Source organism: Sapajus apella, unplaced genomic scaffold (genome assembly GCF_009761245.1).
Source record: "Sapajus apella isolate SASKATOON/1434 unplaced genomic scaffold, GSC_monkey_1.0 scaffold20, whole genome shotgun sequence".
In the NCBI taxonomy this organism is placed as follows: domain Eukaryota; kingdom Metazoa; phylum Chordata; class Mammalia; order Primates; family Cebidae; genus Sapajus; species Sapajus apella.
The window spans coordinates 26,119,996-26,145,767 of NW_022436960.1; the positions used below are offsets into that span (position 1 = coordinate 26,119,996).

The window sequence follows — 25,772 nt, forward strand, 5'->3', positions numbered from 1 at the left end:
AGTTGTTGTTGAAACGCTGCGGCGGGAGCGGCGGCGACACCACGTGGGCCGGGCGGGGGGCGGGGCCGAACTGAGGGAGGCTCTGCAGACGGCTGTGAGGAGTGGAGGCGGGCGCGGGGCCGGCCATGATCGCGTCGTGCCTGTGTTACCTGCTGCTGCCGGCCGCGCGCCTCTTCCGCGCCCTCTCAGGTACCGGCCCCGCGTACCGACAGGCGGGAGACCGGCCTGGCCCCGCCTCTGCGGGGTTCCGCGGGCCTGGGACGGCGTGCGGTGGGCCGGGCCTCACAACTACTGTGCCCGGGGCAGTGCCGAACTGTGGGGAGGCGGTCCTGAGCCTCCGCCCCGCGGGCCCCTCGTGACCCCAAGAGGCCTGGACCTGGCAGACTACCCTCATGGGCGGCCCCTCCTCCTGCCTGTTGTCAGATGGCGTCGGGCCACGGTTAAGGTGGAGAGGGGCTGTGGACGGGGCGGGGCCCTTTCCTGGCCCTGGGGTTGCAGAGGGGTTATGGGGTCGGCTGAGTCAGCCCCCCGGGGGTCGGGAAACGGTAGCAGCTTGGGCCGAGGCGAGTGCCCAAATTCTCGGCGGGGGAGGCGGGTCGGCCCTGGGAGGTCTATGGCCGAAGTCCTGGACGCACCGGGCTTCCCCAGGTTCACTTCACACTCACCTTTCACTGCCACCTGGCAGCTCTCGCTCCGCTCTCACCGGTGTGTTTGGTTGAAAAACGGACGCTCGGAAATCAGACACATGTAGATATCTGCTTTGGAGCATTCCCGCCCCGCCCCCCCCCCGCCCCTCCCCCCCCCCTCCCCCCCCCCCCCCCGCCCCCGCCGCCGCGGCCCCCGCCCCTCCGTCCCCTCCCCGCCTCCGGCACTTTAGAGAGAGTTGGGCGGGGCTGGGGGCAATGCCCAGTCCATACCTCAAAGAGGGGAGGGCGTGGTTATTCCGTTACTTTTTCATAATTTGTTGCATTATCTGTTCCTGGGCTTTGAAATTCCAGACGCTTTAATGCAACCCTCAGTTTCTGAGATCCTATGGAACTCCCAGACTTTTTGCCTTTAATTTATGGGCCTGGACTAAGAAGTACTTACGAATAAGGGCCCCAACTGTGTAATCTGTGGTTTTCCTTTGTGGAACTTTTACATAGTTGTTGCGAAATGTGTGTGTCATTGATAATATATATTTCATACAGGAATATTTTAAATTTATTTTTACCGTGTATCTGCGACTAGAATGCGAGCCTCAGGAGGGCAGGGCCACATCCATTTTGTTCGTTGTATCCCTGGTGTTAACACATTGTTTGGTATATAGTTGGCACCCAGTGAATTCAGGAATGCCTTGTGTGTCCATACCTCTGAGGACTGGGAAACTCCACAGAAGTAATTGTTTTCAGAGAGCTAAGCATATTCTTTGAACTACGTTGCTGTTATTTCTGGAGCTCTTCTCATGCCCGCTATGGCAGCCTTAGTGATATGGTGTACTAGTCCAGAGGTTTGCAAACCAGTAGAGTTCCAGGAATCTCAGAGGAGGGCCCCTCTCCACCTACACCTTAAAGTAGTCTCAATTACATTTACTTAGCATATTTGGTTTCCAGATAGGATTTTTAAAAAATAAAAGCATTCTGCTGCTGAAAATCCACCACCGCCACCACCACCACAAAACATCTGCCAAAATTGAAAGCCAGTAACTTCGTGCATCTGAACCAAAGAACCTCTGCTATCTGGTATACACAGAGGATGTTTCAAGGAGCAGATAATTAGCAAGTCCTTGAGACTAAAGCTCAGCCACCCAGCTTAAGAGTTTAGAGCTGGGTTTCTCAGTCTCAGCACTGCTGACATTTTGGGCCAGATCATTTGTTGTGGGTTTGTCTTGTGAATTGTCCAAAATTCAGCAGCGTCTCCATCCTCTAACCACTAGATGCCAGTAGCACTGCTGCAGTTGTGACAACCACGGTGTCTCTGGACGTTGCTAAATGTCTTCCGAGGGCAAAATCACTGTGGTTAAAAACCATTGTTTAGAAGGACATAAGTATACAGAGGCCCCAAACAAGATATTTGAACTGTCTTTCAATATTTGAGCCACTTTTACCTTTTCTTGCCTTTAAAAAAAATTGCCAATGTGCCTCATGATTGAGGGCTAGCATCGTGCATGCCACTTGTCTTGTGCTGTAAATAAATGACTGAGTGTGTGAGTGTGGGAGTTGTTTGCTCTCACCAAACTACTTTGCTCAGAGTTTGGGGGCTCTAATTTTAGAGTTTTTCCCACGTTCTTTCTTGGCCGTTGGCTGTCATTTGCGGCTCTCTCTTACTGTCAGTTGTTGGCACCTCCTAATTTATAGCCTCTGTTGTGTTGTGGAATGGGAAAGCAGATAATGAAGTTCGTGAAGGTTTTATTAGAATAAGTAGCCTTGAGAAGAGGCTTAGGGGCCTTTGCTAAGATGTAAATTGTATAGATTTTGAGACTACTTTAGAACCTTTTCTTTTGGAATACATTAATAGATTAGGGAATTTATATAGCTAGAAAAGCTCTTAGAGATTTTCTAGTTCAAACTTCTCTGTCTCTATTTTTTTTCTTTTTCCTTTTTTTTAGAGATGAGGTTTCCACTTGCCTCCCAGGCTGGAGTGCAGAAGGGCAGTCATAGCTCACTGCAGCCTCCACCTGGGCTCAAGCAATCCTCATTTCAGCCTTCCAAGTAGCTAGGGCTACAGGGATGTGCCACCATACTTGGCTAATTTTTAATTTTTTATAGAGATGAAGTTTCATTATGTTGCCCAGGCTGGTCTCTAACTCCTGGCCTCAAGCAATCCTGCTGCCTCTGCCTCCCAAAGTGCTGGGAGCTACCACGTCTGCCCTCTTGTCCCCATTTTACAGTCAAGAGTAACTCCATCTGACTAGGGGCATTGTTCAAGGTCAGTTTTATTAATTTTGGTCTATACCATAACCCACAGTTCTGATTCATAGTCAAGTGCTGGTTCCACTGTAATGTGGTTCTTAGAACCAAAGAGTTTGTTAATAGTAGTCTTAACTGTCACGTAAAAGGGGTGTGGTTATGTGTGCCCGTCTGTGTTCTAGATTATGTGGGCCAGCTGTTCTTTCATTCATGCACTGAATATTTATCAGATCCTTGCCGTATAAATTAGTCAAAACTTGTAAAATACTTAGAACAATGCCTGGCACATAGTAAATATGATGATATTGATGACGATGTTCAGGCATTAAGATGGGCAGGTTCAGTGGTGGTACAGTGATGAGCAAGGTGGTTATGGGTCTTGCTTTTACTGGGCTTATGTTTTAGCTGGGAGAAGAGTGTGGGTTGAATGACAGTCTTCTTATAACCTGCTATTTTGGCTTTCCTCCTAGATGCTTTCTTCACATGTCGAAAAAATGCCCTTCTGGCGAAGAGCTCATCCTCCCAGGTAGAGGGTGACTTTGCCATGGCCCCTCGGGGCCCTGACCAGGAGGAGTGTGAGGGCCTGCTGCAGCAGTGGCGAGAGGAAGGGTCGAGCCAGGTGCTCTCAACTGCAAGTGAGGGTCCCCTTATAGATAAGGGACTAGCCCAGAGCAGCCTGGCACTTCTGATGGATAATCCTGGAGAAGAGAATGCTGCTTCAGAGGATAAGTGGTCCAGCAGGCAGCTGAGTGACCTTCGGGCAGCAGAGAACCTGGATGAGCCTTTCCCTGAGATGCTAGAAGAGGAGCCACTGCCAGAGGTGGAGGGCCCCATGTGGACAGCTATCCCCATGCAGACGGACCCCCAGTATGCAGACTGTGCTGTCCTCCCAGTGGGTGCCCTAGCCGCAGAGCAGTGGGAAGAGGACCCGGCAGTGGTGGCCTGGAGCATAGCACCTGAGCCTCTGCCCCAGGAAGAGGCTCCCGTCTGGTCCTTTGAGGGCCTGGGGCAGTTGCAGCCTCCCCCAGTGGAAATACCATATCATGGTGAGTCTGACAACTGGCTGAGTGAGCCAAGGGAGCAGCGTGTCTCAGGTGTGGGCAGAGCAATTGCTAAAGAGAAGATTCTCTGGTAGGGAGCTCTGCCACTGCATTCTATTTTTCTAAGAATCTTGGAGTGTCAGATCTAGAGGGGCCTTACAGATAATCTCATCTAGCCCCATGGTTTTAAAGGTGAATTAATCACAGTACAGAGAGGTAGCAGAACATGCCTAAAGTCATAAAGCCAGGTAGGAGCAGACCTGAAAGCTTACTCTAGATCTGATTGTCCAGTGTCGTTTCTCTGGTGGTAACCCTAGGGCTTTCTAGGGGTAGGGATTAGGAGGTCTTGGAGCCCTACTCTCTGTCTCAGTCACAATCAGCCTCAGTTTTATTTGTGTTATGTATTCAGAGTCCATTCAAATTTGAAGAAAGGCATCAAGAGATTTGGAATCCACTATGCAGCAAAATGCCATAGGGGAGATGGGGACATATTGTGGTCTCTAGCCCCACAGACTCTTCCAGATTTAGGGGTCAGAAATCGCCCAGGGCTATAATTACTCTAGAAATGTCGTTAACCTCAGGTGACTGTTAAGAACACTCATCTGAGTGATTCTCTAGAGATTCATGGATTTGTCAAAAGTGAGAGATTGTCAGCCTGCATATATGCAGCCTCTCTTAGATGCTAGGTACTGGGGATGTAGTGGTGAGCAGGCCAAGATTGTCTCTGGCTTTGTGGAGCTAACCATGTCATCTGAAGAATGTCTACAGACTGCTCAGTTCCCCCACAGAGAGGGAGGGGTGACAGGGAAGATGGAAAAGGAACTTCAGGCATAAAATTACTGAGTCAGGAGTGGAGATGGCAGTGCCTCTGCATTACTCATCCTTGTCATGGAATGCTTCTCCGAATCCCTTTGCAGAAATTCTGTGGCGAGAATGGGAGGATTTTTCCACCCAGCCAGATGCTCAGGGCCTGGAAGCAGGAGATGGTCCTCAGTTCCAGTTCACTCTGATGTCTTATAACATCCTGGCTCAGGACCTGATGCAGCAGAGCTCAGAGCTCTATCTACATTGCCATCCGGACATCCTCAATTGGAACTATCGCTTCATGAACCTCATGCAGGAATTCCAGCACTGGGACCCCGATGTGAGTGAAGAGGGGAAGTGCCATCTTGCATTGTTGCTGGACCTGGGCTGTTTCCTAGTGCTCTTAGAAGATGAGTTCCACCCCGTTGTTCAAATGATTGGAGTCCTATCTAGGGCTGGAGCTTGCCTGCCTGGTGTCAGTGAGTTGTTGGCAGATGCTGAGAAGAATTGCCCTAGGTGTGCACTTTCCAGCGCATTTATTCAGGAAGGGAGGCTTGAGGGGTTCAAGGAGCAGGAAAATCCAGTGCACATGTCTAATCTTTTCAGCTTAAGTCTGGGCCTGTTCTTGCTGTTGGTGACTCTGAGAAGAGTCAGCCCTGGGGGAAGTTTCAGTGTGACCCAGCAGCTTCCCACCTGGCCTCAGGACCTGCTCCTAGAGGGTGGGGGTCACATTCCAGCACTCTGGAGTGATTGGGTTCTTTGTCACTTTCCCAGATCCTGTGTCTCCAGGAAGTCCAGGAAGATCATTACTGGGAGCAGCTGGAACCCTCTCTGCGAATGATGGGTAATGCAACTCCCTGGCATGCTTCCCACCTTTTCTTCCTATAGCCTTGTCTACTCTCTCCTGAAGACCCCATCCTTTCCTTTTGTTTTAGTAAACCCTCAGTTTCACCTGTCAGCTTGCTCCTTCCATTTATGCCTGAGAAAGTAGAATTCTGCAGTTTTAAAGCAATTCTGACATATATTGCTATTTGATCCTTGAAATAACCAGTGTGGTGAGACTGTGAGACTTATTCCCATTTTATAGATGAAGTACTGAAAATTCTTGTGACTTCCTCAGACTCACAAAGCTACAATGCTAGTAGATGTGGAGCTAGGAGTCCAGCTTGTCTGACTCCAGATTCCGTGCTCTTTTCTATCATATTGAATTGCTTCATACCCTTCCCCCCTTGCCCTTCCACCCCACCCAAGCCACCTGGTTACAACTGTAAGGGGGAACCTGCTGAAGCAAGGAAGTGGCAAGGCTCCTTTGTTGGGAGAAGGAACAATGCCTTAGGGGCACACACTGGGGCTGCTAATGCTGGTTGGAAGGGATTCAGGCTTTAAGGACTCTGACCCATCTCCTTGGTGGGGTTTTCCTTGCAGGTTTTACTTGTTTCTACAAGAGGAGGACCGGGTGTAAAACCGATGGCTGTGCTGTCTGCTACAAGCCTACCAGATTCCGCCTGCTCTGTGCCAGCCCTGTGGAGTACTTCCGGCCTGGCTTGGAGCTCCTTAATCGGGATAATGTGGGCTTAGTGTTGCTACTGCAACCACTCATCCCAGAAGGCCTGGGGCAAGTCTCAGCGGCCCCGCTGTGTGTGGCAAATACCCATATCCTTTACAACCCACGCCGGGGTGATGTCAAGCTGGCCCAGATGGCCATTCTCCTGGCAGAAGTGGACAAGGTGGCCAGACTGTCAGATGGCAGCCACTGCCCCATCATCTTGTGCGGGGACCTCAATTCTGTCCCTGATTCACCTCTCTACAACTTCATCAGGGATGGAGAGCTCCAGTACCATGGGATGCCAGCCTGGCAGGTGAAATGGAAGAGTCCACGGTGGGGATGGGAACATGGTCTAGAGAGAGATTTAGGTGTTTGCATCAGTGCTGCTTCTGTAGCAGGGACCTTAGACACCTGCTCTGACTTGCTCCTCCTTTTTCTTGTTATGTTGAGTAGCTTGTGACCAAGCCTGGAAGTTAAGAATTCTTGAGTACTTTGGCATATTGGAATTTTTTCATTTTTTATCATTAATATTTTTAATTCACAAGTAATACATAAGTACATACTTGAAGGAATTTGAACATTATACAGTAAGGCACAGGCCTGTTTTATTACCCATATTCTTGATCCTATTCTCTTAGAGTCACGTAATGACCTAAGAAAAGTTTGGTGGTAGTCTTCTAGATTGTCTTATTTGCATTTACAGTGATATCAATGTTCCTATGATATTATAATCAGCGTTTACATTTGTTAAGCACTTAACCGTGTGCTATGCTATTTTAAGCACTTTATAGTCGTTAACTCATTAATTTAAACAATTTCTATCATGGCTTTTATAAATGAGGAAACTAAAGCCCAGAGAAGTGAAGTAATTTGCCCTAGGTTGTGTGGGTAGTTAGTGGTGGAGCCAGGATTTGTAACCAGGTGGTCTGGCTGCAGGGCTCTTACGCTCAAATACTGTGCTGTGATTGCTTGTAACAGCCAATATGTAATCTATTATGTGTGATTTATAAACATGATATGCTACTATATGTTTCATTTTTGCTTGCTTTTTTTTCACTCAGCAATTTGTATATGGATCTAATTCCTTCCAACTATTGAGTGTCGATGACAGATACCTCATAGTTTTATTAGCTTATGCTGAGTTCTTTATGTTACTTAATCTCCTTCTTCCTCTATTGTGCCCCTACTGGTTCAGTTTATTGCCTAACTTTTGGCAAGGCCCAATGGTGAAAGGACACAAAACGATTGAATTATTGTTGCACACGTGGGATTTTATGTTAATGTGCCAGCAGTGTCCTAGTTGCCATGTGTGCAGAGAAAGGCATGATCTTGCCCTAAAGGAGGTGTAATCAAGGAGCTCCTGGAATGGGGAAAAGAATTTACTGAATGCCTGCCACATGACAGGCACTGTTAGGCATAGTGAATGAGAGCACTTGCTTTGAAGCCAGACAGTCCTGAGTTCAGATCCCTCTTCTGCCACCTTGGGCAAATTACTTAACTTTCCTAAACCCCGTTTGCCTCATCTGTACAATGGGGGATATAATGGGACCTGCCTCAGAGGTGTTTTTTTGGGTGGATTTAATAAAATAATGCATGTAAAGTGTTTTCCAGTATCTGGTTCAAAGTCAGTAACTGGTAGTGATTATTAAGATTCTTAATTGTACATGGTATTATTATCCCGTTTTATTTATGTATTTTTTGAGGCAGAGTTTCGCTCTGTCACCCAGGCTGGAGTGCAGAGGGGCCGTCTCAGCTCACCGCAACCTCTGCCTCCCAGGTTCATGCAGTTCTCCTGCCTCAGCTTCCCGAGTAGCTGGGATTACAGGCGTGTGCCGCCACTCCTGGCTAATTTTTGTATTTGTAGTAGAGACGAGGTTTCACCACGTTGGTCATGTTGGTCTAGAACTCCTGACCTCAGGTGATTCACCCACCTCAGCCTCCCAAAGTGCTGGGATTATAGGCGTGAGCCACCGCACCTGGCCTATCCCATTTTATAGTAGGAGATATTGAACGAAAGAGGGTTAACTACCTTGCCCAAAGTCACACAGCTATTAAGTGGCCACTGAATTGCAGATCTGTTTTACTTCAGATGACATATTGAAAATGTGTGCCCTTTTAGGGCAAGGGGATTCTATCTATCACTGCTCTATCCCCAGCACCTAGCTAGTGTCTTTTGGCTTTCAAATATTTGTTGTTGTTAACTGGCATGAAGGGACTTTTGCTACACATGTTGGAGATCTGCAGATGACTGATGTTGCCGAATGTTTCCCCCACTACGTTTTGTCCGTTCCCAGGCTGCTCATTGGCTTTGACCGAGGATGGTGACATAGATACGGTAAAGTGCTTTGGTGCTTTCCATTTGGTTTGACCCTGTGGTTTCCCGGTAATAGGTTCAGGATATTAGACCTTGATCCAGAAGATCCAAAGATGAAGATAAAACTTTAACCATTGCAACTTAAAGCCCCTGAGAGTTGATATTCTCTGTGGAGGAGAATTGTGTAGATTTTTCGGAGGTAAAATTTAGCGAACCACGTGTTAAATACAATTCAGTTCTCCTTGATTCAGTCTCTTACCCCTCCTCCTGTTTCATGAACATTTCAGTGTTGCCAGAGAAAAAGTAGTGGTTTTAATTAGGTACTTATTTTTAACCTGCCCCTGAGACTTACATCCTTGCTTATACCATGTATGTAGTGTGTGATTATGTGTGTTTGTATCTGTCCACATGTCCCAAAACATGGACTGTTATTTCTTTTTTCTTGGTTTCCTCATTCCTACCCTCCTCTTTCCTTGCAGGTATCTGGACAGGAAGACTTCTCTCATCAGCTTTACCAGAGGAAGCTGCAGGCCCCACTGTGGCCCAGCTCCCTGGGCATCACTGATTGCTGTCAGTATGTCACCTCCTGTCACCCCAAGAGATCAGGTGAGCACATGTCACATTCTTGGTTGACTGTGTCTTCATGCCCATTTGGGAGAAAGCTGGTATCTCCTTGACAAGAAAAAGTGTAATCCCTCATTTCTCTTAGCAAGTTCCTCTGTTTTCTCACTGTCCTCCCAATGGTCCTCCAATAAAATGGACAACTTTAAATCATAGCCATTGGAAAATCTCCTTTTCTTCTGAGTACTTCCTCTGTGTACCTATGCTGGAAGTTGCTTGGTACTAAGGAGGTCTCAACATGTGGCTTTGTCATCTTTCTTTCACTATATGGCTTTTCCTGGTTTGCAGAGAGACGCAAGTATGGCCGAGACTTCCTGCTGCGTTTCCGCTTCTGCAGCATCGCTTGTCAGCGACCAGTAGGACTGGTCCTCATGGAAGGAGTGACAGATACTAAGCCAGGTAACGGGAACTAATCTTGGGTTCCTGGTCTTCTTTCTTCCTCACTCCTGATGTTTGTTATGTGGTTTCCTACTCTAAGTATAATTCTAAGAGATTAGCTCCGGTAGTAAGTATACTTAAAAGGAAGGTCACTTGAGTTCAGTGGCCATATGTGTGCATGGATGTGCAGTGTGATAAGAGTGCTGGACCAGGAGTCAAGACATCTGGGTTCTAACTAGCTTTGAGAGCTTGGGTAAGCCACTTAACCTTTTTAGGTTTAAGTTGCTGATAACTAGTGTGTGTATAGCATATATAGGGAGAAGTTACACATGATGAGGCTTTGAAAATCATAAGGTGTCAGTGGTTTCCTACTGAGAGCTTTCCGATTGAATGTAGCAAATAGACTTGACATTCTCCTCTTCTGGTCTCTGAAACCACTTCTTAGCAACAAGGAGAATGGAAAAAAGAAATGTAAACTCCATTGTAGACAAAACTGGGAGATCTGAAGATATCTGATGCCAAGCACCACAACATAGAAGGAATGCCTGCAAGAAGCACTGGAGCTCGTGCAGGGGTGCTAGAGGAAGTGCAGAGAGACTTACCTGTGGGGATAGTGGATCTCAGAAAGAGCTAGCTGAGTACTTTTTCCCACCTGGAGGCATAAAACCCAAATCTTTTTTTTTGTTTTTTTCAACAAGAACAGAATGCACAGGTTGTAATAGGAGAGTCTCTGGACCCATCTTGATCCTAAGAGGCCGTGGAGGAGGGACTGATCAAGGAATCAAGCCACATTTCCATTAAGCAATCTGTTCAAGTGGCAGAGAGGGTAAATGAGATACGTGTAGAGCCGCATATCTCTTGGCTTGGAAGAAAGAAAGATTAAGAGGATGCCTACATAACCTGTGTCAAAAAGAAAGTTCCTGTTACTTGAAATACCAAGTCCTTCCTTTATATAAACTTTGTACAAATAGCTGGTGCAGAAAAACCTCAACTAATACAAAGCTGGGTTTGTCAAAAAGGAAGAGCATGGAATCTGTACTAAAATACTACAAGAAAAGAACAGAAAAACAAAAGGCAGTTAAAGAATGTTTAACTTTGGGCATGGTGGCTCACGCCTGTAATCCAAGCACTTTGGAGGCCAAGGCGGGCTGATCACCTGAGGTTGGGAGTTCAAGACCAGACTGACCAACATGGTGAAACCCCACCTTTAAAAAAAAATGTTTAACTTCAAAGATAAAAATAATTGCCATGGAGCTTATGGAAATTATTACTTTCTCATGAATAATGAAATTGTCTTCATGAAAGAAAGAGCACAAAAATAAAATAATTGCCATTATAAAATAAGTTCAGGCATGTGGCAAGACATCAGAAGATGAAATGTAAGCTGCAGAGCTCAGAAAAGAAGTGGAATTAAAAAACATTACAAAAAATAGAGACAAAATTGAATGCAAAACAAGTAGGAATAGATACTGTCAAAAATAAGGTAAGAGATAGGCCAGGAAATCCAAACAAAATGAGAAGGAAGTAAAAGGTTAGAAAGGGTTAGAGAGAAAACGACAGTAGTAAGAGATAAAGGAGATTTAACGTATACGTAATTGGAGTTCTCAGAGAAGAAAGCCTATAATACAGAAGAAATATTTAAAGACGATTATTCGAGAAAGATTTTCCCAAAATGAAAAGATGTGAATTTTCAGATCGAGAAGATATGTGTCTCAGTAAAAAATGATATAGGAGCCAGGCACCCTGGCCTGTAATCCCAGCATTTTGGGAGACAAAGGCAGAAAGATTGCCTGAGCCCAGGAGTTTCAGACTAGCCTGAGCAACAAAGCGAGACACTGTCTCTACAAAAAATAAAAAAATTAGCCGGACATGGTGATATATGCCTGTGGTCCTAGCTACGTGGGAGGCTGAGGTAAGAGGATTGCTTGAGCCCAGGAGGTCAAGGCTGCAGTGAGCCTTGTTTGCACCACTGCATTCCAACATGGGTGACAGAGTGAGACTGTGTCTCAAAAAAATAAAAAAGATGTAGGAGAATTAATACTAAGACATTCTAGTGAGGTTCCTAGAAGTCAAAGATGAAAGAGTCTTTTAGGCAGTTATATCAAAAGATTGAGCTACTTTGAAGCCTAATGGTAATCAGGTTGACTTCAGACCTTTTTTTTTTTTTTTTTTTTTTTGACTTTAGACTTTCTTTTTTTAGACAGACTCTTGCTTTGTCACCCAGACTGGAGTGCAGTGGCACGATCTCTGCCCACTGCAATCTCCGCCTCCCCAATAGCCGGGACTCTGGGCATGTGCCACCATGCACAGCTAATTTTTTTGTATTTTTAGTAGAGACAGGATTTCACCATGTTGGCCAGGCTGGTCTCAACTCCTGACCTCAGGTGATCTGCCCACCTCAGCCTCCCAAAGTGCTGGGATTACAGGCATGGCCTACTACGCCCGGCAGACTTCAGACTTCTTAATATTGACATCCTACTTTTGAAGATAGTGGATTAAGGCTTCTAGGAAAGAAGATATAGTTCAAGAATATTACGCTTAACTAACAACCTTTCTTCAGGAAACTAGTAGAGGAGTAACTGAAGGCAACCAAGCAATGGCTGGGAAAACTATAGTGAAAGGCCTGCTGATGAACACTGAATTTATTTTCTTCTGATAAGAATTTAATTTGAATTGGCTTTTTGTACAGAGCAGCAAACATGTCAGTGCCCCAGTTTCTTTTTAATTGCAAAATTTAAGTATTATTACAGCTGTGGCAATAGCAATAGTTATAACAGTGATGGCCACCCTGTATTGAGTGAACCAGCATGTACCAGGAACTGGGACAAGTGCTTGTGTCAGTCAGGTTCAGGTAGCGGAGTCGTAGTTCAGTGTTTTAGGATTACAAAAACAGGATCTCACTTAGATAATTTCATATTAAGAATAGGTTATTTAAATCAGTCATGTACTTGAATGAAACATAAATAGTTTAGTAACAAAATTAAACCAAGAACCTTTAAAATATATACTAACAGTCACTTTGTAGCACTTTGTAGGTAGAAAAGACTCATTCTATAGGGCAAGATAGCCAGTTCATTAATGGTGGGAAATAATAGTAGTATTTTCAAAATTGAGATTAGATTTAGATAAACGCACTTATTCTGTGCGTACTCTGAATGTATCCTTCTGTTTGTTCAATGCTCCTACCCAGGGCTGAACAGGTTCTTGATGAATCTCTTTTAAAGACTCCAAATCTAATTTTTTTTTTTTCATGACAGAGTCTCACTGTTTGATCAAGGCTGGAATGTAGTAGCATAGTCACGGCATATTGTGTAGCCATGACCTCCTAGGCCCAAGTGATTCTCCCACCTCAGCCTTCCAAGCAGCTTAGACTACAGGCAAATGATACTATGCCCAGCTAATTTTTGTATTTTTTGTGGAGACCGATTTTCACCATGTTGCCCAGGCTGGTCTTGAACTCTTGAGCTTAAGCCATCCCTCCTGCCTTGACCTCTCAAAGTGCCAGGATTATAGGAGCGAGTTACCATGCCCGGCCAACTATCCTTATTTTAAAAGGGCCATGAATGGAGTGCAAGGAGATCTTAGTATGTGAGTTCATTTTTCTAGAGGATCTGTTTAGATATGCGAACAGTATTTCCAGTTCAATACCAGAGTCATCCAACCCAACTGTGCATTTCAAAACATGACAACTTTACTGTGACACAAACTTGAATGGGGAGCCTCTGAGTGCAAAGGAAGATTCAGTGCTAGGTAGTGATGATTTTCCCATGAGCTGACATTGCATGGTGCTGGAGCATTCTGCACCATCCAATGTGTATAATAAAAAACATTGTGATTCTCACTCTTTCCAACTCCCTTTGTTTTTTGTTTGTTTGTTTGTTTTGCTTTTTTTGAGACAGAGGCTCACTTTGTCATCCAGGCTAGAGTGCAGTGGCACAATCTTGGCTCACTGCAACCTCTGCCTCCTGGGTTCAAGCAATTCTTGTGCCTCAGCCTCCTAAGTAGCTGGGATTACAGGCATGCGACACTGTGCCCAGCTAGTTTTTTATTTTTAGTAGAAACCGGATTTCACCACGTTGCTAGGCTGGTCTTAAACTCCTGGCCTCAAGTGATCCACCCATTTCAGCCTCCCAAAGTGCCAGGATTATAGGTGTGAGCCACCAGGCCCAGCCCCCAACTCCTTTTGTAATGGGATAATTTGTAAAAAGCATATTTAATTTTTAAGTCTCCCTCATTGTTAACATTCCTATTATGAATGATTTCTCTTTTCCAGTATGGTTCTTAAAGATACTGTCCTAGTTTATTTGGGTTGCTGTAACAATATACCATAAACTGGGTAGGTTTTAAACAATAGAAATTTATTTCTCATGGTTCTAGAGGCCGGGAAGTTGAAGATCAAGGCACTGGCAGAGGCTGGGTATAGTGGTTCACACCTGTAATCCCAGCACTTTAGGAGGCTGAGGTGGGAGGATCACTTGAGGCCAGGAGTTTGAGACCAGCCTGAGCAACATAGCAAGACCCCATCTCTACAGAAAATTCAAAAAGATTAGCTGGGCAGGGTGGCATGTGACTATAGTCTTAGCTACTTAGGAGGCTGAGGTGGGAGGATCACTTGAGCCTAGAAGTTTGAAGTCACAGTGAGCTATGATTGCCTCACTGCACTCCCGCCTGGGCTACAGAGACCCTGTCTTAAAAAAAAAAAAAAAAAAAAAAAGGCACTGGCAGATTTGGTGTCTGGTGAGGGCCTGCTTCCTGGTTCATGAGCATCATCATCTCCGTGGTGGAAGAGGAAGAGGAGAGGGGTCTCTTTTGGCATCTTTTGTAACACTAATCCTATCCATGAGGACCCCACACTCGTGACCTAATTACCTCCCAACCCAAGGTGCCACCTCCTACTATCATCACTTTGGGGGTTAGGATTTCAACATATGAATTTGGCTGGGGGGACACAAACATTTAGACCATAGCAGACATTAAAAGGAATTAATGTGTTTTCTTTCTCACAGGCACTGACATATTACACTGAATTTTGGGACTTTAAGTCTTTTAACAAGTAAGAGCAAACCATGTGCACAATTTAGCACATTACAGAAAAAACAATTGCTAATGGGTGATTTTTATAAACTCCTAGTTAACAAACTGACCAGGAGGTCACACGGTCACACAGCAAAGCCTAAGGCTATGTGGTCAGTTTTCTTTTTTTGGAGATGGAATCTCACTCTGTCACCCAGGCTGGAGTGCATTGGCATGATCTTGGCTCACTGCAGCCTCTGCCTCCTGAGCTCAAGTGGTTCTCCTACCTCAGCCTCCCAAGTAGCTGGGATTACAGGTGTGTGCCACCATGCCCAGCTAATTTTTTGTAGTCTTAGTAGAGATGGTGTTTCACCATGTTGGCCAGGCTGGTCTTAAATCCCGGCCTCAAGTGATCTAACTGCCTTGGCCTCCCAAAGTGCTAGGATTACAGGCGTGAGCCACTCTGCCCAGCCTGTTTGGTCAGTTTTCTAAGCAGAAAAGTTCTTTTTAGCTTGTTTGTTTTTTAACAAGCCTACAGCTAACATCATAAAAGAGCAGGAAAGTCCTAAATCCAGCTTCTCTGCTGGCTGTTGTGTGATACAGCTGAGGATCCTTTCCCCAAGTACTGGTATAAGAACTTGCATGCCTGACTGCTCCTGATGCTACATGGGCCCAGGAAGAGGTTGTAGTTCATGTGACCTGGAGCAGAGTAGGTGGAAGCCTTGAGTCCTGTATAACTGCCAGAGCAGTGCTGTTTGTTCACAGTGCTGCGTGGTAAGAATGGTGCCTAGGGAAATCATGTTCAAGATCCTGCAGGTCACTGTGAATTTTTTGTATGTGTGTGGCATATTGTAATGATAAAGGATGTAACTCAAAGATACTAGTGTTAAATATGCTCCAAATAATGTTGCATCAACAGTCACAAAGTAAAACCATAGGCTGTAACATGGAGTAACAGACAATAACTAAAGGTAGAAGGCTTTTTTTTTGAGACGGAGTTTTGCTCTTGTTGCCCAGGCTGGAGTGCAATGGCGCGATCTCGGCTCACTGCATCCTCCGCCTCCTGGGTTCAAGTGAGTCTCCTGCCTCAGCCTCCTGAGTAGCTGGGGTTACAGGCATGCACCACCATGCCTGGCTAATTTTGTATTTTTAGTAGAGACAGGGTTTCTCCATGTTGGTCAGGCTGGTCTCAAACTCCCGACCTCAGGTGATCTGCCTGCTTTGGCCTCCCAAAGAGCTGGGATTACAGTTGTGAGCCACCGCACCTGGCAAGGTAGAAAGCTTTAATTGATCTTTCTGAGTCTGCAATAGATCAAGTAGATAAAAGATGACTAAGGATATAGAATAAGTAACATGTCAGATGATAAATCTGATTCATACATATCAACCATCAAACATTGAAAGCAGAGAGGTCATGTTTTCTTTTTAAATATTCCTAGGAAATTCTTAGGAATTGATTGTATATTAGATCACAAAGCACATGCAATAAACACGTAAGTTAAAATTGAAAAAGAGCTCACACCCATAACCCCAGCACTTTGGGAGGCTGAGGCGGGTAGATCACGAGGTCAAGAGATCGAGACCATCCTGGCCAACATGATGTAACCCTGTCTCTACTACAAATACAAAAATTAGCTGGGTGTGGTGGCACACGCCTGTAGTCCCAGCTACTTGGAAGACTGAGGCAGAAGAATTGCTTGAACCCAGGAGGTGGAGGTTGCAGTGAACCGAGATCGCGCACTGCATTCCAGCCTGGTAACAGTGTGTCACTCCATCTCAAAAAAAAAAAAAAAAAAAAAAGGAAGGAAAAGAGGCTGGGCACAGTTGGCTCATGCCTGTAAATCCAGAACTTTGAGAGTCTGAGGCAAGTGGTTCGCTTGAGTCCGGGAGTTTGAAATCAGCCTGCACAACGTGGCAAAACCCTGTCTCTACAAAAAATAGAAAAATTAGTCAGGTATGCTGGCATGTGCCTATACTCCCAGCTACCCAAAAGGCTAAGGCGAAAGGATGGCTTGAGCCTGGGAGGTCAAGGGTAGAGTGAGCTGTGACCTGTATGCCAGCCTAAGTGACAGAGCGAGACCCTATCTCAAAAAAAAAAAAAAAAAAGAGAAAATACTATGAACTGGACATTTAAAAAACTTTTTGATCAAAGAAGAAAATTTAAACTGAAGTTGGAGAATATCTAGAAAATAATAATGTGACAATAATTTTGAGACTGTTTCCAAAAAATTTTTTTGTAAAATTGAAGATCAGGAAACAAAATCTAGCAGCACATTTAAAGAGTAACTTTCAGCGTGCTGCTAGATTTTGTGACCAAGTGGAGTTAATTAGAAATATAGGGATAGTTCAATATTGACATATCTATAAATATGTATATATATGTGAAATATGTGAAACCTATACCATCCTCTGTATAGATGTTGAAGAGACATCTGTTAACATTTAACATCTATCCTAGATTCTTTTAAAATGAACCCTCTTAAGAAGAAAATGGATAATTTCTTACACTGTTGAAATATATTTATTTCAGCTTCAAAATCAGCATCTTGATTAAAGAAGGAAGCTCTCATAGCATTCCTGTTAAAGTTAGGAACAAGAGAGGGACAAGACCATCATTATTTGTGTTTGGAGATACCAGCCAATAGAATTAGAAGTAGAAAATAGAAATATAGCAAAAATAGAAGTATAAAAATGAAAAGGGGGTAAATTATTACTTGCTGATGATATTGTTGTATAACTGGTGATCCAAAAGAATCAACTAAAAACAGCATTAAGCATTAAGATAATTCTGGAAGGTAACTGGGTACAAAATTAATGTGCAGAACCTAGTAGTGTTTCTATATAAAGATACATGTTTATTAAATGAAAACACACACTATGTGTAAGAGCAACAAAAAATATAGAAATAAATCTAATAGGAAGAATCTAAGGCATAAAAAGGGGCATTTCATTTCATCTAAAGTGTCAAATATATTGGCATGAAGTTGTTTGTAACATTCCCATATCCTTTGAACAGCTTTATCAAGATGAAATTCGTATATCCTAAAATCCACCCATTTAAAGTGTGTAATTCATTGGCTTTTAGTATATTCAGAATTGTGCGACCATCACCATAATCTAATTTCAGAACATTTCCATCACCCACAAAAGAAACCTTACACCCATTAGTCCATTTCCATTCACTTCTCCCCTTGTCAAAAATCAATTGACAATAGATGTATGGATTTCTGGCCTCTCAATTCTGTTCCCTTCATCTCTGTGTCTGTCCTTATGCCAGTACCACACTGTCTGATTATTATAGTTTTGTATAGTCGTTCCCCTTCTCAGTGGTTGTGCCTTCCGTGGTTTCAGTTACCCATGGTCAACTGAGGTTCAAAAACAGTAGGATACTTTGAGGGAGAGACCGACCACATTCACATTTTATTACAATATATTATAATAATTGTTTTATTTTATTATTACTCTTTTATTGTGCATAATTTATAAAGCCAGCTTTCTTACAGGTATATTTAGGTAAAAACAGTATATTTAGGGTTTGGTACTATCCATGGTTTTTGGCATCCACTGGGAGTCTCAGTATGTATCCACCATGGATAAGGTGGATTACTATACTTTTGAAATAGGGACGAGTAAGTCCTCTGACTTTGTTGTTTTTCAGATGATTTTTGTGTCTTCTAGGTCTTTTGCATTCCCATATGAAATTTAGGATCCTAGTATCAGTTTCTATGCCCTCCCTCCCAGCCCCTGGCAAAACAAAACAAACAAAAAACCCCATTTTGATACTTTGCTTTTTCCTTTCATTTCCTTTCCTCCCCTCCCCTCCCCCCATTCCTCCTTCCCCTCCCCTCCTCCTTCCCCTCTCCTTTCCCCTCCTCCTTCCCCTTCCCCTCCTCCTTTCCCCTTCCCCTCCTCCTTTCCCTCCCCTCCTCCTTTCCCTCCCCTCCTCCTTTCCCTCCCCTCCTCCTTTCCCTCCCCTGCTCCTTTCCCCTTCCCTCCTCCTTTCCCCTTCCCTCCTCCTTTCCCCTTCCCCTCCTCCTGCCCCTCCCCTCCTCCTGCCCCTCCCCTCCTCCTGCCCCTCCCCTCCTCCTGCCCCTCCCCTCCTCCTGCCCCTCCCCTCTCCTCTCTTCTTTATTTTCTTTCCCCTCCTCTCCTCTCCTCTCCTCTCCCCTCTGGCTTTCCCCGCCTCCCCCTCCCTCTCCCCCCTTTTCTTTCCTTCTTTCCTTTCCGTGACAGGGACCCACTCTGTCGCCCAGGGAAGTATTGTCATTTTAATAATATTGTCTTATGGCCAATGAACATGAACTGGTTTTCCTTATTTAGATCTTTCCAAATTTTGTAATTTTTAGTGTGCCTACACTTTTTATTAAATTTTTCCTAATTTTTTTGATGCTATTATAGATAGAATTATTTTCTTTATTTCATATTTGGATTGTTCATTGCTAGTGTATAGAAGTGTTTTTGTGTACTGATCTTGTACCTGCAATCTTGCTGAACTAATTTATTAGTTCTAATAGTTTATTAGTGGATTTCTTAGGATTTTCCCTATATAAGATCATGTCATCTTGCAAAGAGAAATAGTATTTATTCTCCTGCAATCTGGATACCTTTTATTTATTTTTCTTTCATAATTACTCTGACTAAAACTTTTGGTACAATGTCTAATAGAGTGGTGAGAACAGACACCCTTTTCTTGTTCCCAGTCTTAGGGGTAAAGCTTTCAGTTCACCATTAAGTGTGATCCTAGCTGTGAGTTTTTCAGAGTCTTTTTATCGGGTTGAGAAAGTTTTCTTCATTCCTAGTTTTTTTTAGTGTTTTTTAACCCATAAAAGGATGTTGGATTTTGTCAAATGTTTTTCTTGTGTCTGTTTAGATAATCATGTGGCTTTTTTTTAAACTTAAGTTTTCTATTGTGACATATCACATATTTGATTTTCAGTTGTTAAACCATACTTACATTCCTAGGATAAATCTTACTTGGTCATATATATAATCATTTTATATTCTGCTGGATTTGGTTTACTGATACTTTATTGAGGAATTTTACATCTGTATTAATAAGGGATATTGGTCCATAGTTTTTGTTGTGATAGTTTGTCTAGTTTTGGTGTCAGAGTAATGTCTCATAGAATGAGTTGAGAAGCGTCTCCTTTTTTTTTTTTTTTTTTGGAAGTGTTTGTGAAGGATTTGTATTAAGTCCTCTTGAAATGTTTGCTGGAATTCACCAGTGAAGCCATCTAACCTGGAGTTATCTTTGTGGTAGGTTTTAAAATTACAGATTTAATCACTTTGTTATAGGCCTATTCAGATTTTCTGTTTCTTCTTGAGTTATTTTGCATAGTTTGTGTCTTTCTAGGAATTTTTCAATTTTATGTGTAATCTAATTTGTTGGTATCTAGTTATTTATAGCATACACATATAGTTATTTTTTAGTTCTATATGGTTGGTGGTGGGGTCCCCTCTTTCATTTCTACTTTTAGTTATTGAGTATTCTCTTTTCTTGGTCAGTCTAGCTAAGGGCTTGTCAATGTTGTTGTTGTTGATCTTGTTATCCTGTTAATGTTAGTTTATTGTTGTCTTCTCCTCCTCACTGTTTCTCTTTCCCTTTCTCCTCCTGAATCCTTCTGAAGCAGTCCAGTCAAGGATCTGAGAGGGACTTTAGAGTGAAAAGTTCTGACCCTGCTTCACTGTCTGTGGATGAGAAAACCTTTTTCTCTCTGGTCTTCTACAGAGCGACCTGCGGGTTGGACTGAGTCTGTCCTTGAGGAAGACACATCTGAGCTTGAGCCTGCCTTCCCCAGGTAACCGTCTCCATTCTCTTCAGTTTTCAGTCTAGCCCCTGCCTAGGTGTAAGAGACAGATTCCCATTGGCTGTCTTGAGGCTGACTTGAGGGAGCACTTTTTGCTAAGGTATTTTCCCCCTAATACCTGCTAAGCTTATAGAGGGTCATGTAGGTATGCAGAAGCCAGCGGTGACCCACCCATGTTCCTGCAGGTGAAAAGGCCATGTACTCTTTCCTCAGAGGGTAAAGCCTCACAGAAGAGCCCTGGGCCCCAGACAGGGGTACACTGGGTATACTTTACCAGGTCACAAGCAGATAGTGGGGGATGAGGAGTGTCAGGGAGTCTCAGTACAAATGTGTGTTTCTAGGCTAATTTTAGCTAAGACTGCTAGCCTCTTCTTAACATGGGAAGGAATTGGCTGAGATTGAGTCTTTGAGATCATCCCTTTAAAAAATCTTCATAAAACCTACAGAGAAAGTGACCTAGGGAAAATTTAATAATTTTTGTTGACTAATATTTTCCCCTCCCTCCCTGTAGGACTGTAGGTACCATCCAGCACTGCCTCCACCTGACCTCAGTATATACCCACTTCCTGCCCCAACGTGGCTGCCCAGAGGTCACTACAATGCCATTGGGTCTTGGAACGACAGTAGATTACATCTTTTTCTCAGCTGAGTCCTATGAGAATGGGAATAGAACTGGTAAGCTTGATGGATACTGGGTTCCTCTACCCCGAGGTCCCTGGGAACAGCTAATGGTAGGTCAGGCATTTGGTAGCATGTCTTGGGCTGCTGGGATTTAACCAGCAAAGGAGCAGATTTCACACCTCCCCTGCACTGATCATCCTTATCATTCTCCCCATAGCCTACTTGCCTGCCCTGACTCTTACCCTTGCAGCATTAAGGAGAGGAGAGTAAGACAGTCACTCCCAATCCCCATTTTAAAGATAAAAATAGAGATCTAGGAAGTAGTTGAATTTGTTTAATGAAAGCCACTGAGTGCAGGCCTTAGGTTAGAGACGTTATTTTTTATTGCCTCTCCCCATACCAGTAGTAGTCACAGTATAGCAGTCTCCCAGCCCCATGCCTGTATTGTGTAAATAATATTTCTTTTTGGCCAGGTGTGGTAGTTCACACCAGTAATCCCAGCACTCTGGGAGGCTGAGGTGGGTGGATCACTTGAGTCAGGCGTTTAAGACCAGCCTGGCCAACATGATAAACCCCATCTCTACTAAAAATACAAAAAACTAGCTGGGTGTGGTGGTGGGCACCTGTAATCCCAGCTACTTGGGAGGCTGAGGCAGGAGAATCGCTTGAACTTGGGAGGTGGAGGTTACAGTGAGCCGAGATTGTGCCACTGTACTCCAGCCTGGGGAACTAGAGTAAAACTCTGCCTCAAAAAAAAAAAAAAAAAAATTAGCCAGGCATGGTGGTGGGTGCCTATAATCCTAGCTACTCAGGAGGTTGAGGCAGAAGAATTGCTTGTATCTGGGAGGTGGAGGTTGCAGTGAGCTGAGATCATGCTACATTGCACTCTAGCCTGGGTGACAGAGCAAGACTATAAAAAAAAAAATTTTTTTTTAATTAAATATTTGAATTGATGGCTTATGTTTAAAAATCAGATTTTATGGGCTGGGTGTGGTGGTTCACGCCTGTAACCCCAGCTACTTGGGAGACTGAGGCAGGAGAATCACTTGAACCCATGGGGCAGAGGTTGCAGTGAGCCGAGAGCACACCACTGCACTCCAGCCTGGGCAACAGAGTGATACTCCATCTCAAAAAAAAAAAAAAAAAAAAAAATCAGATTTTATATAGAAAAGCTGGATCTCCAAATTCTCTTAGAAAATCAAAAGATCTTGTAATGCTGGGCTCTCTAGCTTGCTCCAGTCCCCTGGAGCTCACCAGTCTTCATTCATTGATGATATTATGGGATATCTCTGAGAATATAAGACCTCCTCAGAGGCTGCAGGAGGAGGAGAGGGGCAGTGGGCAGCCACAGGAATGCAGCTTGCAGAAGGCCTGTGCAGTGTGGCTGTGGCTGCTTTTACACAGTGGCTTCTGTTTTGTGCCCCAGATCACAGGCTGTATCGAGATGGAACTCTCAAGCTCCTGGGCCGTCTCTCCCTTCTCTCTGAAGAGATTCTCTGGGCTGCCAATGGGTTACCTAACCCCTTCTGCTCTTCAGACCACCTCTGCCTGCTAGCCAGCTTCGGGATGGAAGTCACCGCCCCATGATGGGGCTCCCGAGGGAAGAGAGCTTCTCTCCCAGAAGAGCTCACTGGATCAGAGACTATGGAAAAATCCCATGCTTCTGGAAACTTAGATCCAAGAAACTTACATCCCCTCCCCTCCCACTCCTTGTTCCCTTTTTCCCATGGTTAGATTTTCTCCAGGCCTGGCCATGCTCTCTGCCTCACCCCAGCCTCTTCCTAATCCTGTGCCACACACTCAGTGGCCCTGGGAGAGGCAGAAAGGGGGCTCCCCTTTCCTTCCATGTATCCAGCGCTCCCCCTTGATTTTTAATTACCAGGGTTGTGGGAGTTAACTGATCTCATTGGTTATTTGCTTTCAGGCCGTTTCTTGGTGTACCTTCTGACCCGACATTTTCCCTGCCTTCAGGACCTCTGGGCCCTCTTGCCAGGCATGCACATGTGAGATGTGCATATCGTGCGTGTGTCCTCTTGGGGTGGGACTGTTCTGCACAGCCATGCCTGCCTCTGACCAGTCCACTTTTCACATGGGTGCTGCAGGCCTAGGGGCAGGTGCAGAGTCTGACCCAAGTATCTGTGTATGATCAGGCAGCAGTAGGGCATGGTCCCATCTCTCCTTTTAGCCTCTGTGTTTCATTACGCATTCATCGTGCCAACCAGAGCAGGCCTGGCATCTGGGCTCCGGGACCAATTGGGGCCCACATCCTGGAGTGACAGATTCAGGGATGTGCTACCTGCCCCAGCGGGCCCTGTGCCTCCAACCCAGAGCTCCCCACAGACCTGGTGCAATTTCTCAATGGCCCATCCCTGTTTCCAGACTTCCCTGAGGGAGGCAGAAGTTTGAACCCTTATATGGGGTTCACAGGGCTAGGGTAAGTGGTATGAGGTTTAAAACTATTTAAGGATGAGGAGGAGAAAGAGCCTTCAGGAAAACTCTTGTTTCACTGGACTCTGCAGCCTACATAACTGGGGCAAGGGTAGGAGTTCCAGTAGGGGAAAGAGCAGGTAAACTGCAGCAGCCCCGCAGGAACTCAGACCTAAGCTGATTCTCTTTCCTCTGCACTCTTAAGAAGCAATTTTCTGTTCCTCTCCTCCTGTCTCCCACTTCCCTCCTATTTTCTTTCTAGAAAACCCTGGTATTTAGCTCAGGCCAAACTGCCTCGGCAGAAAGGTGGCCTTGGACAAAACTGGTCCAAGAATTTGGAGTGGCAGTGCTTGTGGATTGGCTCTGTCCAGCAAGGCCTCAGCTGCTTATTGCCTCTGCTTTCCCTCCCCTAATACAGGGGTACCCTGGCTTATTCAGGGGACTCCTTGGTCCATACCGTGTCACCTACATCCCTTAATCTTTCATTGCTGGGGTGTGGCCTTGGGAGATCCTGGGCCGGCCCCTCCATACATCTCCCTAAGTCAGAGTAGCTGCTGGCCCTGGGAGATTTAACTTGCTCTTGCCCCACTCAACCTCCAGAGTGGGACTGAAGACGGTGGCCAAGAGACTTGAGTTTGGGACAGTGAGCCAGGTTAAGGTTCTTTCCTTTTTTTTGAAAGCCAAAGACCCAGTTTGAATTGTGCTGCTGCATTCATGGTTAGATGCTTTCCATGCCTAGGTTCTAGGGAATTTATTTTTCTATGTGTGTATATTTTTAAACTTTGTTTCCTGGGTACTGGGCATGTGCCTGTCTGAGCCCCAGGTCTGTCCACACCCCACCATTCGTTCTGTCTCTCTGTCCCCTGGACACTGCCTAAAAGGGTCTCAAGACAGTGCCCTATGGGTTCCTAGGACTAGGGCCCATCACTGTTCTCTTCTGCTGGGAAATGCAGGTTTAAAACAGCTAATGAGGGCAGAGGGCAGGTGCTCGATAGATTATCTTTTCCTTGCTTACTTGTTTCTGTTTTGAAAATGAAATGGGGTTTTAAATGGTTATTTAAATTCTTTTTCTAAATAAAGGTTTACCTTTTTTTCCCCCTACTATTGGTCATTTTTTTTTTTTTTTTAGGATGCTAAAGGGATTAGGCCCTTAAGAGAGGGCCTGAAGAATGAAGTGGGCAGAGTGGAATAGACCAAGAAGCTTTTGATCTTGGGTTGGCATCTCAAGACATAAATCTAGATTGTGAAATGTGTTGTAAGATCTCCTTCTATTCGCTGAGGTAAATTCCCACTGCTCTGAAGCCTGGGAGGAACAGGGCTTGAGTGAAGCCTCCGACTGCCCTGACACTGTTGGGTATAGTTTTCTTCTGTCCTTGCCAAGTGAGAGGATGACTCTTTGGACTGCTTTTCATTCTTCCTCCATCTGCTCCCCCCATGCCTCCCCTAGTATCTACTGCGCTTCAGGAGGGTCTGCAAAGTGGGGTAAGGTGTGTGTTTTCCTGGTTAAAGCTATGGCAGCTGCATAAGGCATGATGCGGGTGGCACATGCTTCTTGCTGAGCATCTATTTCTGATTTCTTTTGCATTCTGGAGCCAGGGCTGAGCAGTGGGCCATCTGTCGCTGGAAAAATGTCTCCTCCTTCCCAGGCCTAACTCTGCTGGTGCTTTTTTCCTCCAGCCTCCCTATGCAGTAAGTCTGAAACCTTTAAATCCAGGCTCCTTTAAATCCAGCTAAAACATTTAACCAAGTCTGAAAAACCAAGTCTGGTTTTCTCTCTTACCTGAACAGATTCCCAGACCCCACACCAGGTCTCTGAATCAGTCTCTGAGAATCTGATTTATTTAAAGGCACCTGGATGCTTCCATTGCACTACCTGGTTTGGGATCCCCTCACTGATACAGTAAAAAGATAGCTAGGAGGCTGGGCGCTGTGGCTCAAGCCTGTAATCCCAGCACTTTGGGAGGCCGAGGCGGGTGGATCACAAGGTCAAGAGATCGAGACCATCCTGGTCAACACGGTGAAACCCCGTGTCTACTAAAAATACAAAAAATTAGCTGGGCATGGTGGCATATGCCTGTAATCCCAGCTACTCAGGAGGCTGAGGCAGGAGAATTGGCTGAACCCAGGAGGCGGAGGTTGCGGTGAGCCAAGATCGCGCCATTGCACTCCAGCCTGGGTAACAAGAGCGAAACTCCGTCTCAAAAAAAAAAAAAAAAAAAAAAATAGGGATTAGAAACGCCATTTGTCCTCCTGGCCTGTTTGGATGGCGATTGCAGGTAAGTTACTTGGCCTCTCTAATTCAGTTCGCATTCC

General features: G+C 44.9%; 1 protein-coding gene and 1 pseudogene across 4 annotated transcripts; both read left to right on the plus strand.

Moving 5' to 3' along the window:
* Positions 1–24,557, plus strand: ANGEL1 (angel homolog 1). Of its 3 annotated transcripts, XM_032287786.1 has the most exons (12): positions 1–189; positions 3,359–3,934; positions 4,846–5,072; positions 5,507–5,576; positions 6,158–6,591; positions 7,986–8,103; positions 8,573–8,613; positions 9,072–9,198; positions 9,502–9,612; positions 20,333–20,402; positions 20,923–21,086; positions 22,459–24,557. In XM_032287786.1, the coding sequence occupies exons 1-12, from the start codon at positions 126–128 to the stop codon at positions 22,617–22,619; spliced, it is 2,163 nt and encodes a 720-aa protein (XP_032143677.1). In that variant the 5' UTR covers positions 1–125; the 3' UTR covers positions 22,620–24,557. The 3 variants fall into 3 exon arrangements, with proteins under 3 accessions (XP_032143677.1, XP_032143675.1, XP_032143676.1); XM_032287784.1 differs by lacking the exons at positions 7,986–8,103; positions 8,573–8,613; XM_032287785.1 differs by lacking the exons at positions 7,986–8,103; positions 8,573–8,613 and having other exon boundaries at positions 189–445.
* Positions 23,499–24,558, plus strand: LOC116557970 (annotated as a pseudogene). The gene has a single exon (XR_004271770.1). The product of XR_004271770.1 is annotated as an uncharacterized LOC116557970 (transcript).
* Positions 24,559–25,772: the final 1,214 nt, after the last annotated feature.

Excerpts from the sequence above, each read along its gene's own strand:
- ANGEL1 (XM_032287786.1), top strand. The coding sequence starts at position 126 with ATGATCGCGTCGTGCCTGTGTTACCTGCTGCTGCCGGCCGCGCGCCTC. Across the intron at positions 8,104-8,572 it reads CCGAGTAGCTGGGATTACAG|GCTGCTCATTGGCTTTGACC; the intron begins GCGTGTGCCGCC and ends GTCCGTTCCCAG. Across the intron at positions 20,403-20,922 it reads CTTGAGCCTGCCTTCCCCAG|GACTGTAGGTACCATCCAGC; the intron begins GTAACCGTCTCC and ends CCCTCCCTGTAG.